This window comes from Micropterus dolomieu, linkage group LG23 (genome assembly GCF_021292245.1).
Source record: "Micropterus dolomieu isolate WLL.071019.BEF.003 ecotype Adirondacks linkage group LG23, ASM2129224v1, whole genome shotgun sequence".
NCBI lineage: Eukaryota > Metazoa > Chordata > Actinopteri > Centrarchiformes > Centrarchidae > Micropterus > Micropterus dolomieu.
The window spans coordinates 11,837,275-11,854,910 of NC_060172.1; the positions used below are offsets into that span (position 1 = coordinate 11,837,275).

Below are 17,636 nucleotides of genomic sequence, written 5' to 3' on the forward strand. Positions count from 1 at the left end.
AGAAAATATATTTATGTTAATTATTTTAGAATTAATCATATTATATACATATATAGTTAATACATAATATTCATATAAAATTCAAATAAATATATAAAATCTTATATGTGCACATCATTTTATTTATAAAGCACTTTTCAGATTTCCAGATTAAAGGATTTATAGAATAAAGCATTTTAAGTACAATTTAAAGTTTAAATTGAACAACACTGTGTTTGTGGGGTTATTTTTAATAAGCTTCAAATAAATTATTAAAAAATATGTTCATAAGTATGGCATTTTCACATCACCTGCCACAGGAGGGATCACTAACATTGATTTGTGGATCTTTGGCATACAGTAGGTACATTTATCTTTTTCAGTTTTTTCATAGGCTTTTCACAGAACACATTTTGACATGTTACAGTAGAAAAGGCACAGGTATAAATAATAAAATGAATGATGGAAGAATTCTTTTGAGCTGCTTTGGTTTCAGGGCCTTGGTATTGTGCTTACTGGATCACTGTCATACTGTCAAGGCTTATTGGGGCACTTGAATATAATTCATATATATATGCACATGAATCAGAATATGATTCATTGTTAATGTTAACACTGCTCGTCAAGACAAGTCAAAATGTCTGCTGTGAAAAATGCCTGTTGTGTTTATCTGTTTTTAAGACATACTTTTTAAAACAAAAGCTTTGGTAAGCTCCAGGCTGACTGTGTGTCAACTAGTTTACTAATAATTTAATTGAAAAATGTGATTGAGAATATGCACCAATGAAGCACAATATCAACTGACATGATAAGGGACAGGTAGTTTTCTCTGGGTCCCTGCCTAATCTGACCAGTGATGACATGTTTAGCTGCACGTCATTATTCCATTGTGGTGTTAAAATAAGTAGTACAAAAAATTAAGAGAATTAAATGTGGGCTCTCGAATATCAGATCTCTGTCATTTAAAGCTGTGTTAGAAAATTACTTAATATCAGATTATCATATTGATTTATTATGTCTTACTGAAACCTGGCTGGGTCATGAAGAATATGTTAGTCTAAATTAATCCACACCGCCCAGTCATATTAACACTCACATTTCTCCAGGCACTGGCCAAGGAGGAGGAGATGCAGCTATCTTTGATTCAAGCCTATAAATCAATTCTAAACTCATTTTAAGCCTTGATCTTAGTCTTTCACACCAAATCTGAACACTACAGCCATTTCTATTAGTTATAATCGGACGCGCTGTTGATCCAAGTTTAGTCCTTTAAACAGATGAAGACATTATTGTGGGTGATTTTGGCAGTGATGGCCTTTGTACAGCATTAGATTCAGTAGGCTTCTGTCAGTGCTCATAAACCCACTTGTGTTTTTACCACACCCTCTACCATATTCTGACATGTGGCAATGAAATTGAACATTTAATAGTCTTTCCACAGAATGCTTTTTTATCTGACCGCTATTTAATAACTTTTGAATTCCTATTACTGGACTATACACCATTAGGCAAAACATCCTACACTAGATGGCCTTCTGATAGTGGTGTAAGAAAATTTAAGGAAGTGCTTCCATTGACATTTAATACAATACAATGTCTCAGTATAGCAGAGGACTCCTATACTAACTTCAGTCCCTCCTGAATTGATCATCTCATTGAAAGTGCTGCAGGCTCACTGTGAATGATACTCGACTCTATTGCCCCTCTAAAAAAGAAGATAATAAAACAAAGAATGTTAGCTCCATGTTATAACAACCTAACTCACAAATTAAAGCAAACATCGCAAAAATTTGAAGGGAAATGGCGTAACATCAAAGATGCTGGAAGAATCTCGTTTAATCTGGCAAGATAGTCCTAAAGCACATAGGAAGGACCTCCATAATGCCAGAGCAGCCTATCACTCATCATTAACAAGAACAAACCCCAGATTCTTCTGTTATGTCTTGGCTATTTAAATTTAAATTGTATTGTACTGAATCTCAAGGTTTGTGTGTATGCATATTTATAAATTAATGTTTTTAATCAAATTACCACACAGGAGCTAGTATTACAACATAGGAGGACAGTTTTTACAAAATCGGCAGCCAATTTTTGTGTATGTACGGTAGCAGGTTAATCCACCTATCCTGCTTTATTAACATGACGTTAGTGAGGTTATTGTTAGAAATCTATTATTAACCTTATTATTAACCTAAGCCTCAATGAGGTCTGCACAAGTTTGTATGTTTAATGCAGAAGACATATGGCATATAAAAAAATAATTAAAGGAATCACACACAGTAGATAAATAAGACACTCCATAGCAGTTCACTGTTAGCAGGTTAGTGTGGCATTCTGGATGTGTGGACCATTTGTGCATCAAAACTCACCACACTGAGGATGGAGTAAACCATGAGGTCTATGGACACTATGGTGGACATCCTCCAGTCTTTCACTGGTCTCACTCCCTTCTTATACCCCGCACTCAAATACTCAGATAGCCGCACTAACGTGGCATTGGCAAATCTTCCTGTGCTGCTGCCCAGTTTCTTTACTGAAAATGTACAAAATTTATGACATTAAGAAATCAAACATACAGTGTTATCTCTCATATTGTCAGCAGAATACCTACATAAAAAATCTAAAGCTATTCAACACATGCTTATTTATCTGTCAGCCAATTTATAATAGACCACACATTTTTCTAATTGTAATTGTAATGAAATAAATAGCTTATTTTTTTAATAAGATCTGCCTGATTAAATACTTATGAAATACTTATTAAATTAAACATAAAAGTGATCGTCAAATTAAATGAATATATTTAGTAACAATTACTATCTGTTTTGAGCAATGTTACTTTGAAAAATGGTACATTCTACAAAATGTTGTTTTATATTTCTATACAATGTTGTGTAATATATGTCATGTCACTGACTTTCAAGCCAGATTGATTATAGTGTTTGTGTTTGATTACAATTGAATTTTCAATAACAATTTTTCTTCTTTAGGTCTATTTTACACACATTTCTTCTTAAATGAAAGTATACAAACCAAACAAAATAACAAAATTCAACATCTATATTTTGAGGCTACTGTATACTTTTTTTAGAGCAACAATCTTTATTTAATCTAGTTTTTTATAGCATCTCAAGTATACTTTGCTGTCAGCAATGTTGTTTTTTACTAAGCACTATAGCTTTGAAGTCATTCTGAATTATCAATTTTCACATATATAAACGTTATTGCATTAACTGTCACTTGGAATAAGATCTTGTTCACAACACCTTAATTGTAAAATTATGTCATGTCTAGTATCCAGGTTATTTTCTCAAATTGACCAAAATGATTCTGTCAAGTAAACTTTATTTGAAAGAGTTTGCCAGAATATGTGAATAATACTTTAGCATTTTTACACCATAAATGGGTCTAAAACTCAAATTTTGCAAATAAGAGTGAAGGGACTTTGTCATATCTTAGGCTTAGGTAGGTTAACAATCAATTATTTGACAGTATATAATAAACTGTAAAAGAGAAATTGCTGTACCTGTGCATGCTCTTGATGCTCCTTGAATAAGAAGGAAAATGAGTGCTGTCCCAGTTGAGGAGAGTCTCATGGTGCCACTTCACCTGTCTTTTCTTCTCCTGCTGTGGAAGTCTGCCTGCCGTTCTGATGAAGGGCCTGGTTATGCACCCACATCCTCCATATCCATCCGCTATATCCATAACTTCACTCTCATCCACAATCAAAACCTCGTTAGTGTTATTCAGCTCATAAGGGTGTTTCCGTGTGCTCTGAAGCCACTCCTCCTTGTTCAGCAGTTCACTGAGATAAATGGAGCTGAAAGACTGCAGAAATACAAGCTAGTGACCGGATAGAATGTCAAGTCTGAGTAATCATTAAATTAACAATTTAGAGACTGTTTCAGCATTTAATGTACATTATCACATAAAACCTTCAGAGCCCATAGTTGCCCATTTTGACTTTTTTTTTCTTGATGATGAAATGCCAAATATTGAAGATCAAGGCTGCCAATGTTAAAAGGAAATCATTAAATCAAATGAAATTGAATTTTCCAATTCTGCATGAATAATGGGTAACAAATACCTAATTATAGCCATATTTTTTAATAAAAACTCCACGGATGGAGACACCTGACACCATCCACATGCAAGAGCTGAACATGTATTTCCAGGGCTCTGTGCAGACCAGTCCAGTATCTCCATTAAGACAAGATTTACATTACATTTATCTGCCAGGCTTATATTATTTATCCAAAGTGACTTACAATAGTTAAGCATGTCAGACTTTGCACACCTCTGGAGCAACTAGAGGTTAAGCATCTTATTCAAGGACACATTGGTGTCTCACAGTGGATTTGAACCCGGGTCTCTCACACCAAAGGCATGTGTCTTATCCACTGCACCATCACCACCCATACATATCATTCCAATCATGTAAAAGCAATCGATCTCCAAAATTTGTTAATTTTTACAGTTTTCCTTGATGGGCTGAGAGAATTCTTTTACTCCTTCAGGTAAATAAACAATTAAGAAAAACATTGGATTATCTGAAAAATCCATTGTCCCAAAGCAAAGTAGCTCATGAAAAGTTTTAGAGATCCATGGTTTTCATAAGACAGCCACAATATCAGACTCCAGACCAAAAGATGGACATGTGTGCACATGCTTACATACGTACTCCTGTTTATAACCATGCCATAGTTACCCAGAAATTTAATTTACGTGGATGCCTAACTTCAAAAAGTAATGCGAAATGGGTTGTTGAATTCAAGTTCATCATATTGAGTAATAGCAGCATGTGCAAGTTTTGTTTTATGAACCCTGCTAAAATAACCCATCAAAATAAGAGGGCAAGATATAATATCTGATTGGCTGAAATGTACCAGTCAGAGGATACCAGCATAAGTGAATTTGGGCTGTTTATGTAGATTGTCTAGTGAAAATAAAGGTACTGTAGTCAAGTTGTATGTGGGGGTTGTTTTTCACTTTTCTCTGAAATTGTTTGTGCCTGGCTGAATGATCACTAATATACTCATATTCACAGAAGAGCAGTCAGTCGTCCTCTTTTTGCTGTTTTATTCTGTACCAAATGGATAAAAAAACTCAAAAGACAAATTCCTGAACATTAATCCTGAACATGAAATGCTTTGAAACAAATTGACATTTTTTCCAATTTTAACTTTTAAGTCCAATAAATTAGAGATGTGAAGAAGATATGCATGGTGTCATTCAATGTTGTTTCAAAATTCCTACAGATGTATTTGGTGGCCTACTTTTTCAGCTGTGAGTCTGGTTCCCACCATGCAACAACAATGAACATGAACACTGCAGCCTCTGAGAGCTGATAGCTGTTCAAACTGTATACATAGTTGTTTAGAAATGGACTTCTTGTGATTTTTTGTACTTCAGAATAAGAATAGACAGGGTGGTTTCTTACTATGATGCTTTTATTTTCCATTCTGTCATGTATTATCTTTACAGTTTCCATCAGAGTGAATACACAAAGCTTGAAGTTAACATACGGCCTTATTACCTTACACAGACAGTAACAAAGGACTGACTAAACATTTATCATCAGTTCTGTTGCATAACATCATGTAACCAGATCCACTGGAAAAAGAGGTCTGCAGATACTATGAGAAGTGCATTAATATGGATCTTTCCACTGGCAAGTTTTCTATGACGCACTTTTGATATTCTTATCATGACTATTAGGAAACCAACAGGGAATAGAGATGCAGCAGCTGAACTCTGAATGGGTTTTATTGATCTATTCTATGACAGTGGGATGGAGATTAAAGTCTGAATACAATATCATAACATCACACTGGCACTGAGGGTTTTCTCCAGAGAGCTGCTTTATTATACAGTATCTTTGAGTAAATCTTCACTGTCAGGAAACCATAACAGATCTGATACAATAATGTCTCTGTCAGACTATGATGTTGCTATTCAGTGGCAATGAAATATCTGGAGTTAAGCAAACAGAATATTTAAAGGATAGTTACTTTCAAACAATTTGAATTGTATTCTTGTAGTTTTGGCATCATGTGCATCGGTCATAATCAAATTTTACTCACTAATTTAATAGCTGAGATTTAGGGAAACGACATTGCTAAAAAGAAGTCAGATGTGGCAAGAAACATAAATAGATAAACCAACAAATAAGCCAAACATATTTGGGAGAGAATACAAAGGCAAACATTACATTTATTACCCAAATTGTATTATAATACATAATGTTTATATATAAACATTCATCATAGTTTCCAGACAAATTTCCTGCTTCAACTACAGTACTTATCGTGGTTGTGTGTGCACAATTTTCCTTCTCTGACACGTGTCAAAGAATTTACCATTTATTGCAAATTGTTATACATTTGGCTGAAAAAGCTCTGCTCTGAGCAGCAATGAGGATTCTGCTGAGAGAGCTAATCCCCAAACACTTTAGCATCAGATATGGAAATCTACATGAACATGAGCTTAGAAAGATAACACTTCAATGACATGAGGTGGAGCTTAGGGTGGTGGAGGGAGGTGTCAGCTGATGGCATTAGAGAATCAGAATAATGGAGACAGGCTGTAAAGGCTGCCTAAAAACACTTGAATATGATTAGATGAAACTGGTCATCTGGTAGCAAAGGCATGATACATCAATTAGTCATATATGGTGGCTGATGCCAATCAGCTGAAGCAAGTGCATCTTCAGTGCACTGCCTGAACTAATGCTATGTTGAATAACATCAGTCTGTCTGCTGTTCTGCTATTATCATGACTAATAAAAACAATGGCCAAAACTACAAAAATAAGAAGACACTTTTAATAATATACTTTAAAAGTATGGGTTAACAATATATATACAATATAAAGTGTATCCTATTCTATTCAGTTTATTTTTATTTACTTTTGTGATTTTGTAGATCACTAATTCACTTATATTTTAAATACACAAGTAAAGCATCATGAATAATTGTAAATATTTAAAGTTTTCAGTTACAGTAATAAAAAATCATTATGTATCTGATTGAGTGGTCAGGCAAAGCTCCAACTGGCCCAGAGCAACAGCAGAGTACCAGCATACAAGACCAGAACCAACAGGTAAAAGCGGAACAGGAAGCAGTCGAGCTTAGAGCAGAGGGCCAGCCATTCAGCCTGAGCCGAAGACTCAGTGTCCTCCTGGGATAAGGCCAGGCGGAGGGAAACCAGCTCCTGGAGAAGCCACTCCAGCCCAGTGGGAGCATCCTGGATCTCATTCAGGGACATCAGATCTTCCTCGAGTGAGGGCTCAAGCTCAAAATCTATGAGAAGATCAAGGAATCTGGTTTAATATGTGAGCAATTAATGTAGATTCATGCAGTTTCTCTAAAATAAATTTGAACAATCCAAATCAACCATTAACTATGGGACATTTTATGATCACTTTGGTGCAAACTGTTTAATCTCAGCCAGCCACAGAATTAAATCGCTCTTCTCCTTCCTTAATCATGAATATAAAAATGAAGGCAGAGCAACATTGTTTTCCATCCTAGGGTTTAAACTTTCCTGCACAGACAAAAAATGCCATAATTTCCTTTTATCCAACTGTTCTTTCACCCTTGACTCCAATAAGCACCTATGCTTTTTGCAAACAGACCACCAACTTGGTGAATAAAAAAGCAAGAACACACTGTGGACCTGTGAGCAGGACTTTTGGAAAATCTCCGTCTCTGAGCTTGTGGCTTACCTCCAGTTTTAATGCTGTCAGTGAAGCCTTGACCAGCTGAGCCATATTTGTCCAGCAGGCAGGCAGACAATGACATTTGCCTGACCTCCTTCTCACTGTAGTGGAGCAGCTTCACCACCAGTATAGACTTGATCAGGCTGAGCATCAGCATGGCCATGCACACCACGAAGAAAACACCTGGATGGAGATGGGATAGGTGGGAAGTTAAAATGCCGATCAGAGTATACTTCTTCAATGAAAATATTTACATTCACCTAAATGCAAAGTATGATTTTATAGTTTCACCTTAATTCCTGTCGTTATTGTCTTATGATTATTATTATTGGTGTCTTTATGAATGAAAGTACTTTTTATAAATATAACTACAGAAAGTGAATTTTGAATTTTGAATTTTAGAAAATAAATTATCTAAGCAACAGAAAACATAAAATATCCGACCTATGAGTGGAGTGTTTACTGCGTTGGAAGGCAGTTCATCAGTCATATTGACTCTGAAGACCGTGTAGCCCAGCAGTATGCTGATTTTAAAGGCGATGCGTGTACCGCTGTTCAGAGGCAAGTAGAAGCTGATCACATCTACCAGCATGAGGAAGATGCTGGGGATGAGAAGTCCCACCACATACAGCAGGGGGCGCCGGCGGATCAACACCTGAATCAAAGATAAGGACATACAACTCTGATGGACACTTATCAGAAATAATATTATTAAATCAACCACATGTCCTGAAACACATTTCCTCTAATGGAGTCAAGTCATGCAGATGGTTTTGCTTTTCTTTGACCAGGGTTTGACGATGAAAAATGGTGGCTGAATTCCAATTAGGTGCTTCAGTTTCACGGTCCAGGCATTGTGCATGCTTGTTCACAGTCCCACTGTCCCAGTCCCAGTTTTTGAAAAGTGTTTTTGTATAAGATAAGCATTGAATAGTGTAATGGTAGTGTAAGAGAGCGTCCTGGGTTTGCATATCTATAAACTTAATGAAAAAACAATAAATGGGTTTGAATTTAAACATTGTTATTTATTTAGAACATTTTGATATTTATTCAGGACTACATCACTGCATCACATAATATATATGTGTAGATATGTTTATTTGCTTGGTCATAAGTGTTTGAAGGAAAAATTTATAGCTGTCATTTCATCCCTCCTTCTCCCTGCAGGTTGTGTTAAAATGACCTTTTCTCACAACTGGAAATAAACAAAAGCATTTTTCACCAGAAACTCTTTTTATATGACTTAACTACCTTTATCAGGAAAACTGCCACAGTGTAACAATATCCCAGTGAGCCATGAAATGCTCCGTTACTAAAAAGCCTTCGTTCTTTGAGCCGAATAAATAGTAGCCCTCCCTGCTCTCCACCTGCAAAGGGCTATGGGGCCATTTTCTTCACCACTAACAAGAAGTCCATTGATCAGGCAGCCACTGAGACAGTCTCATTATGGTTGCTCACCCTCCCCTGTCTATCAGCTTCCCTCTCTATCTGTCTCTTTATTTGCCAGAAACAGCCCCAGTCTCATCATTTGGCATTAGCTCACTAGCCCGATCCATGAAGGTCGCGGCCAATTGCTTTACACTTTACAATTCCACCGCATAGTGTAGGAGGGGGGACTAACCCACAGGGGGCTACAGTTAAAAGCTCACCATCAATAAGCAGTCACAGCCATCAGTGCAGTTATTCACTCACGTGTTACAGAGGTGTTACACATCCACAATATTACACCATTATCCACCAGTGAAATAGTACTAATAAAAATTACTTTTTACTCTCTTACTTTAACTTTCTTATTTAAATCATTCCCTCTTATAAATGTGATGAATACACAAGATTGAGAAACAATGAGACACATACATTGAACTGGATGAGGGCGTAGTCAGTGTTGTCTTGGTGGATTTGCCAGTAGCTGGAAGGAATGGACAACAGTTCCCATTCTCCGTCATTCATGAACTCCCTCTTATGATTAGCAATGGCCTCTGCACTCCTCCACAGAGCCAAGTCTATTTCCTTCACTGCAGAGGGAGAGATAATAAAGATAAAAAAGAGATGGAGAAACAATAAAGGACAGCAGTTAAATGTCTGCTTTTTATTTTCATCATGTTCATCACTTTTTTACTCACAGCAAGAGCATTCTCTGTTTACATGGATTTCATCCAGACACCATCCTTACACTGTCTAATAACATACAAACAAGGTGAATCAGAAATTGTATATTGCCTGTCTTCTTCAGTCGTCCTGCTGGTGTACTGTATGTATCAGGGGTAAGTGGTCTGAGCTTTCTACTGCATCTTAAAGGTTCAGTGTGTGAATCTGAATGACATCTAGTGGTGAAGGTTGTGAATTGCAACAAGCATTTCACGGTGCATTCACGTGTTCCTCAGATGGTCCCATTTCCCGAAATGTGAAGTCGTTCTTCCGACTGCAGTGTGTGTTCATGTACTCTTAAGCCGGAATGTGGAATCAACGTGGATAATGTGTAACAAATATTACACAACCTTTAAGGTCTATCAGTTGAAGAATTTCGCTAAGTTATCATGGCCATGGTTGAGTTGTCATCATGTGATCTGTTGTGTTGTCTTTGTCCACATGGTGACAGGTGGACAGTAATCTTCAGCTATTTTGAGAATCAATTATACATTAAAGTCAATTTATGAGCAAAAATACAAAACATTACTTAGACCCAGCCTCTACGTAAGAGTTGCCTTATTTATACTAAACTGGATATCTTTGAGTTTTTGGACTGTAGGTCGGAAAAGACAAATTAGTTGAAGAATTCACCTTCGGGTTTAGAAAATTGTGAGTGACATTTTATTTTACATATTTTTGACATTTTATATACAAAATCATTAGTTTATTAATTGGCAGATTAATCAATAATGAAAACATTTATTTGCAGCCCTAATTGTATCCCTGTCTCTGTTCAAAGATGGATGTGATGTGAAAGGCCTTCTTGATTTTTCTCCAGCTGTCTGCCAATTCGTGGTCGATGACATTTGAGCCCTTCCCAGTCAATACTGGTTTTGGTCTGATGTTCCCAGACTGCTGATGATGTTGTCTGTTACTAGTGTTCATTCAGCCTCTTGTAAAAGGTCCTTGTTGTCTCACCAATGTTGTGTTCACTATAGCCGTCACACGTGATATCAAACACAATCATATACAGTAATCTTGTCTCATACAATCTTCCTCTACAGGTCGATTCAGTCCTAAGGGTGAACCGGCAGAGATCTTTAGGTGTTGAAATTGTTTGTGAGAAGTCTTAACCACTTATGACTTGACCCAGGCACAAAAGGGGCTCTCACCATTGATCCTGGCGGTCTCTATTGATTGTAAAACTGTGCAAACACCTACTGTTGAATGCTCTGGAAAAGTTAACCTTGAGTTAAGAGTGTTTTTGTAAAGGTTTGAGAGGATCTAAAGCAGTTACACCTTATCATGTTCCTCAAGTACTCTATTCTGCAAATGCAAAAGTGTTAAACTTGACTTTACTGAGCTTACAGACCACCACAACACACAGGTTTCCACCACCCTATCACAGACAGGAAACAGACCTGAGTGAAGCCAGCTGCGAAAGGTAAGGCTGCAGTTCTGCTTGTCAAATGGAAAGGCATACATCTCCAGGCGGCAGGCGAGCACCACCTGCATGGGCCGGTAGTTCTTCACTGAGCCAGAGGAGTTGACGTACACATAGGGGATTGGAGGGGACTTCCCCTCATCCACACTGGGATCACACATAAAGGACATTAATATGACATTTATGACATTTACTCATTTAGCTGACACTTTTATCCAAAGCAACTTACAATTGCTATATATGTCATATATGTATATATGGGGTTAAGTGTCTTGCTCAACCCGGGTATCTCACACCAAAGGCATGTGTCTTAGCCACTGCTCATCACCACCCTTAACTCATGTGGTCTCTCTGGAATTTAAATTTACTTTCCATTAGGGTTAAGAAGACTTAGGTTGTTTTTGCATGTTGAACCAAGTCATGTAGATGTATATTACATAACATTACTACTGAATATTTTTCAATGCATTCCGTAGTGTTTTGATTATTTTGTATATTTTTCCAATCGTACAGACATCCCTTGGGTTCCAGTTACTTATTATGGACTGTTTAGTTATTTATCAACTTGCAGAGACTTTATCAACAGTCAACTGTTAAAAATAATGCCTTTCTGAAAATTTGCTTCAATGTAAGGGCAAAATAGCTTTAGCTAGCAGCATAGCTACATATGACCAGTCAGTCAGTGTCCATGGTCAACAGTCCAGTGTTTCACCTATGTAATTGCCTGAGCCTTGCTGAGCGAGTGATGTCAGCAAGAACACTGTTGTGCCTGTTGCAAATTAAGAGTGCTGCAAGTTTGAACTTCATTGAGAAAGGCCTGGCGTCTTTTTTGATGCTGTCACTGGGGACACCAAAGTAAGACATTTTTAAATTGTACTCACAGTTGCTTTAAGGTAAGGATTCAGTGCCTAGGGTTCATGGTGGACTGTGAGGTCAACAGAGGTAAATAGCTACCTGAAAGGTAGGAAAACCCACATTCCAAAATCTTGGACCCTGCTTTAGACCCTGGTAATACTGAAGGACACTGGTGACTGAGTGTTTTCGGTAATTTCTTACAATTCACTAACGATAATATCAGGTATCCAGATGGCATCAGATGACAGTGAGATCTCATTGATCCCATCAAACTCATCTGGGTCCCAAACCAGGAACTCATCTGTCCAGATCTGAAAACATTCAGAAACAAAAGTCAATCAAGAAATGAAAATTTGCTGCCTGTGCTACTGATAATGAAGTGTATTCAAATCAATACTACATAATTTCACATACTGTGTGAAGTGAGAGTTACTTTTAAGATCACAAGACTCGCGGCATATTGTGAAGAAACTTTAAAATGAATACACTATGTACTGCCTAAGTTGTTTAAAGCTGACAGTGTACATTATGTGAGGAAGCCAACTTAGGTAGATAATTGGACTGGTTCTAGAAGTTCTAGAAATGCAGATTGAAATGAAGGCACACTTACCTGTCTGTACCAAATACTTAAAGTTATGCTCTGTGTGTTTCCATCCTGCGAAAAGGAGAATGTGTCAATGATACTTTTGTTTTATATTGAGGTTACTATGTGGAGCAGTTGACTGACTTAACCTTGCCATGCTATGATGAGCTCATAGTCCTTCAGGATAGATGGGACAACTTTCAAGACAGCATACTAACAAAACCATTACATAAATAAATAAAATGCCATAATGAACATTATAATCTCAGGGGACTAACAGGGCTTTAGATGTATTTTGTAAATATAAGATATATGTCTTTCACTCTTCACATTCATTTGATGAAATATCTAACCTGTTGAGTAAAACAACTTTAGCATCAGTGTGATCACAGTAGAGAGCTTTCTAAGTTTACGTACCACGTCAAGCACAGACTGTAGTATGAGATCTATGTAGACAGTGGTGAGACTGGTCCAGTTGTGAACAGGTCGAACACCGCAGTCATATTTCCTGAGGAGGGTCCTGGTCAGCTGGTTCAGAGCTGATCTTTTTGGCTTTTCTGGCACACATTCAGCCAGATGAGCTAAAAGGCAAATCTAGATTACCAACTGTGCAAACTGGGCAAGTGTCCATTATTACACTACCTCAAGAAAATTAATTTTATACTTTTATTTAACAGTCAGGATTGTGACAATGACTCTACATTGTCAATTTCAGTGCATTTATTATAACAAGTACATGTGTCCCATGAACTTTAACAGTTTGAAAAACAACCATCACAAAACTGAAACCAAATCTATAAAAGAGTGCTCGCTCACCTAATGTAAGTAAAATAAATAGGAATGCAATGTGCCATACAGCTGTCACACTACACAGAAAACCATGAAATATTTGAAAATTTTACAGTTGCTCAGTTTTGAAGGAACACTTAACAAAATAGAAATCTTTGGAACAAAATCCTGCAGGGTCATTTTAAAATTACAAATTTAGGAAATGCTATTGTCTTTAGTCAAAAAGAGCATCTTACCTGAGAACAACAATGTCAGCCAAATGAGAGACATCAAGCTAAAAATTAGCCTTCCAGATCCCAGATTACTGGTATTATTTAGGTATCACATCAAAACGTCTGCTCTGTTAACACAAAAATATCCACAGTTTCATCAAATAGGTTCAACAGTACTCGGTACTCGGTGTAAAGAAAGAACAGTGAAAAGGGTAGCGCTGACATTTTGGTTGCACTGATATTGATTTTCCCCTGCCGGGTAAGGTGATACATAATAAGGAAACTCCCTGAAGGTTTGTTTAGTGCAAGTGTATTGCTTCACTACAGGAGCATGAACACTTAAGTACCTGTTATTGCTGAAAACACCAAATAGAGCATGCCATGAAGGCTAGTTGTTCTTTCTCCTAAAGCATATTATGTACACTTTAGGTGTATCTTTGGCTGTCTATTTTAAATAATATTAGTTGTCAATGTGAAAATTTAATCAATGCCAGTCTAATCAATACCATTTTATTTATATAGTCCAAATCACAGATTTTTCTCAGAGGGCTTTACAATCTGTACAGCACACAACACCTAATGAGAACTAATGAAGGTACTGATGTAAAAGTAACAAAAGGCATCAAAGTTACTCTGTACTCACTCAAGTTCCCTAACACCTTTATTTGAAATCCCACTCAAGACCCAAAGACACTGAGGAAATGTGTATTAGGCCTACTAGTTACTTATTACTCCTTAAAAAGTAATATTATTGCTTATTACTGGGTGAAAAACTAATAACTTGTTACGTTAGTCGTTACGTTACTATATTACCTTCCAGTGTTTCCCACAGAATAAGTTTCGACAGGTTAGTGCAGGTGTTCACGAGAGAGAGAGAGAGAGAGAGAGAGAGAGAGAGAGAGAGAGAGAGATAGCGCTGCTGCACGAATATATGCTCCACAATACAGCTCCTCAATCAAATATGATTTTGAATCGCCTGGTAAAAAAAACAGAAAATCAATATGTGGCAGTCAGCGTTGATAATTATCCGAATTATAAGCTAATCATGGGAAACACTGCTTTCACAACCACTCCCCTTCACCTCCAAACAAAGCAGTCCCTCCCGACTTTTTAACTAATATCATATTCATAACAGCAGCAAGCAGTATGTTTTTTTTTAAAGCACATAGCCTAGGCTTAACGTTTCTTAACACCACCGGCTGAAATTTAAAATAAAATAAACCAAGTAACCTAAATCCCTTCTTTTGAACTACTATTTTTCTGCACATGTAGCCTGTTTATATGAGCAGCACAGTTACAAAACGTTAAGTTAATGCCACGACGAGTCCAATCAGTGACAGTTGCGGCAGTTTCTGTCCGTAAGTTTCACGTTGCTGTGCTGCTTCAGCACATGCTTCAATAAATCAGATGTAGAAATGTTCGCAGTTGAAAGCTTTTTGCTGGTCGCCCAGAGTTTACAATAGATGACAATGTTATTTGTATCTTAGACTGTGACACAATAATGGCATTAGCTACTTACAGCTGTGGAAAGCACGCCTCTCTCCCTCGTTCTCCATTCTTCCTTTAGTTTTTGGCTATCAGCGGACGTGAACAACAAAGTCGGGTGCTGCTGAGCTGCTCACATCAAGGATGGCGCGTTCAGTAACGAGTAATGCAACTGTAATAATATCACTGTTATAGAAAAGTCATTAGTTACACTAGGCCTACTACAGTAACGCTTTACTGAGTACTGCCCAACACTGATTATAGTGTAAAATAAATAGGTAGATGAGTGAATTGGAAATTGTCTGTCTATTTCAAACTCCATGCTGGTGTATCTATCAGTAGTGGTAAGTGGTGAGTGATGAATTATGTCTGCCCAAATCAGATCTCATCTAAGGTTCACTTAGCCTACTAGCTTTTTTTAGCTTTCAGTGGGCAAAGTTCGCTCAGTTATCACTGAGATGGTTCAGTTGGTTGGTTGGAAGAAAACAAATCATTTGAAGAAGTCACCGTGGGCTTTAGAAAATTCATTGACATTTATCACCATTTGTTGAGTAATATAGACAAATTGATTAGTCAATTAATTGGGAAAGTATACAACATAGGTCTTCAGATGTTGCCTATGAAAGTGTTGAAGGATATTTCTTCAATAGTTAGGTACAGTATATTTTCTATTGCATGAAGAAGGTTAATAAAAATAAATCAAAACAGAAGTTGAAATCACCTTACAATGTAGAGACTCAAAAATCATTTGGGAAACTGTTTCAATCTGTAACAGACACTGGAAGTAGGTAGTAGTATTATATTACATTAATAACTATGCCGTCACGTTGGGAGCGCGCGCGCGTTAATTATAGCGATGGCTCTGGTGCACGCGCGTTACTTGACAGGTGAGCGCGCACAGCTGGCTGGTCGCTTTCGGCGTGTGACGGATGGAGTTGGTTTGTCTCGGAGTTAGGGCTGAAAACATTTGGGGAAAACAGGAAGAAATTCAGGGTTTTTTATCTGCAATGAGAGGTGAACAGACTGAAAATGGAGATAACTCAACAAACTCGGTGAGCGCAAAAGATGAAGGAACCGTTACTAACAAGTGACATGTTTGCGTCGGGATGCCTGACCAATTAACATTAACACTAACCCCTCTGATGTGCTAAGCCCAAATCTGTAGCCTAAAATCCGGAATTTTAAAGTTAACTTAAACAACGTTGTACTTAAACACGTGGTAGAAAAAAAACATTGTCATACTTGTGAAAAAGACTTGTGAATTCGGCACATAAAATAACGTTGCACTAAACCGCTTGTAGGCCTAGCCTATTTCAATAAAATTCAAATTTCGGATATGAATTAGCAGAACGTTACTTGTTCCACAGTCTTCTTTAGGCCTTTTTATAGCCTACAATTTTATTTTTCACAGGCTATTAGGCTTTAATGACGTTTTATAAATACATCTTGTCGCTAAATTACTAACGTTAGTATCATGCATTTGGTTTTGAAAAATTAGTAGGCCTAACATATCCAGCTAATAACCTATCATAAGCAAATGCTTGATAAATTCACTTTTCCTGTCGCATAGGACACCGGACTTATCAGTGCAATATTCCATTAAATAGCATACAGGTACAGGCTAGAAAATATTTAATTTCTTTTTGACGCGCTAGTAAAAAGTTAACTACTATGGAGTCACATTTACGCTTTAATCAGTAGGCCTTTTTGGCTCTGTTGCCATCCAAGTAGGCTATTGCTTTATTAGTAGGCCTTCCTAATTAATTATCATACCAGACAGTGGGCTACATTAAGCCAAGCTCTCTATGATGTCATGTACTAAGGGTAAAGGTTTACATACAGTAGAAGTTATGTGGTGTTAAAATCCTTATTGTTTGGCTCTGTTTAGTATTGACAGAAAGTGTGTGTGTGTGTGTGTGTGTGTGTGTGTGTGTGAGAGAGAGAGAGAGAGAGAGAGAGAGAGACCCAGTGCCTTTGTCACTCAAGTCTGGTGGCATGGTGAGTGGAATGATAAACAGAAGCCTGCCCTATCCATGTCAGCAGCCTAAAATAGAGGCAAACCAAGAGGGTCTCAGATAGCACCTGGACTCCATATAAGTCTGGTCAGCCTGCTCATGGCTTCCTGTATGTGTGTAAGATACCCTGACATGTCCAGCTGCTGTTAGGGTAGCAGGCTTAATATAGCGCCTCTCACTCAGCAGACTTATGTTATTGCTATTTAATACTTCTTGCCTATGTCTATGAGATCAAAACATATGACAGCCTTTGAGAGTTTGTGTTTACCAGTCTAAATGTGAATATTGGGGTTTTGGCATGTGTGGTGAGGTGGCACACAATTGATTACGCCTCAATACATTTATTATAATAAAGTAATAATAATATTATAATCTGAGTTCAGTTTAAATGAAAAGTTGTGGGGGGGGGGGGGGGGGGAACTAG

General features: G+C 37.3%; 3 protein-coding genes across 5 annotated transcripts in view; 1 reads left to right on the forward strand and 2 right to left on the reverse strand.

Moving 5' to 3' along the window:
• htr3a (5-hydroxytryptamine (serotonin) receptor 3A) overlaps window positions 1–3,580 on the reverse strand; it is an 8,945-nt gene extending 5,365 nt beyond the window's left edge. For both annotated transcript variants that reach the window (XM_046040411.1, XM_046040410.1), the window contains exons 1-2: window positions 3,506–3,580; window positions 2,349–2,512 (exon numbers count right to left, since the gene is read on the reverse strand). In XM_046040411.1, coding sequence (XP_045896367.1) covers window positions 2,349–2,512; window positions 3,506–3,575 — 234 coding nt within the window. In that variant the 5' untranslated portion in view covers window positions 3,576–3,580. The remainder of the gene's footprint in view (window positions 1–2,348; window positions 2,513–3,505) is intronic.
• A 3,272-nt stretch (window positions 3,581–6,852) lies between these two features.
• On the reverse strand, window positions 6,853–15,321 carry htr3b (5-hydroxytryptamine (serotonin) receptor 3B). 2 transcript variants are annotated; one of them, XM_046040903.1, is made up of 10 exons: window positions 15,232–15,321; window positions 13,737–13,840; window positions 13,129–13,292; window positions 12,739–12,783; window positions 12,330–12,439; window positions 11,251–11,420; window positions 9,557–9,714; window positions 8,144–8,354; window positions 7,706–7,882; window positions 6,853–7,280 (listed from the first exon to the last, which is right to left on the reverse strand). In XM_046040903.1, exons 2-10 carry the CDS (start codon window positions 13,768–13,770, stop codon window positions 7,015–7,017), a joined length of 1,335 nt encoding a protein of 444 aa, XP_045896859.1. In that variant the 5' UTR covers window positions 13,771–13,840; window positions 15,232–15,321; the 3' UTR covers window positions 6,853–7,014. The 2 variants fall into 2 exon arrangements, with proteins under 2 accessions (XP_045896859.1, XP_045896860.1); XM_046040904.1 differs by lacking the exon at window positions 15,232–15,321 and adding an exon at window positions 14,526–14,572.
• An 831-nt stretch (window positions 15,322–16,152) lies between these two features.
• Window positions 16,153–17,636, forward strand: part of usp28 (ubiquitin specific peptidase 28) — a 22,378-nt gene continuing 20,894 nt past the window's right edge. The window contains exon 1 of the mRNA XM_046040902.1: window positions 16,153–16,249. Coding sequence (XP_045896858.1) covers window positions 16,205–16,249 — 45 coding nt within the window. The 5' untranslated portion in view covers window positions 16,153–16,204. The remainder of the gene's footprint in view (window positions 16,250–17,636) is intronic.

Bases quoted from the DNA above. Each gene is read 5' to 3' on its own strand.
- htr3b (XM_046040903.1), bottom strand. From the start codon at position 13,770: ATGTCTCTCATTTGGCTGACATTGTTGTTCTCAG. The intron at 8,355-9,556 runs GTATGTGTCTCA...TCTTTGATTCAG, and splicing joins ACGCCCTCATCCAGTTCAAT to GTGTTGATCCGCCGGCGCCC. The intron at 7,883-8,143 runs GTCGGATATTTT...ATCTCCATCCAG, and splicing joins AGTAAACACTCCACTCATAG to GTGTTTTCTTCGTGGTGTGC.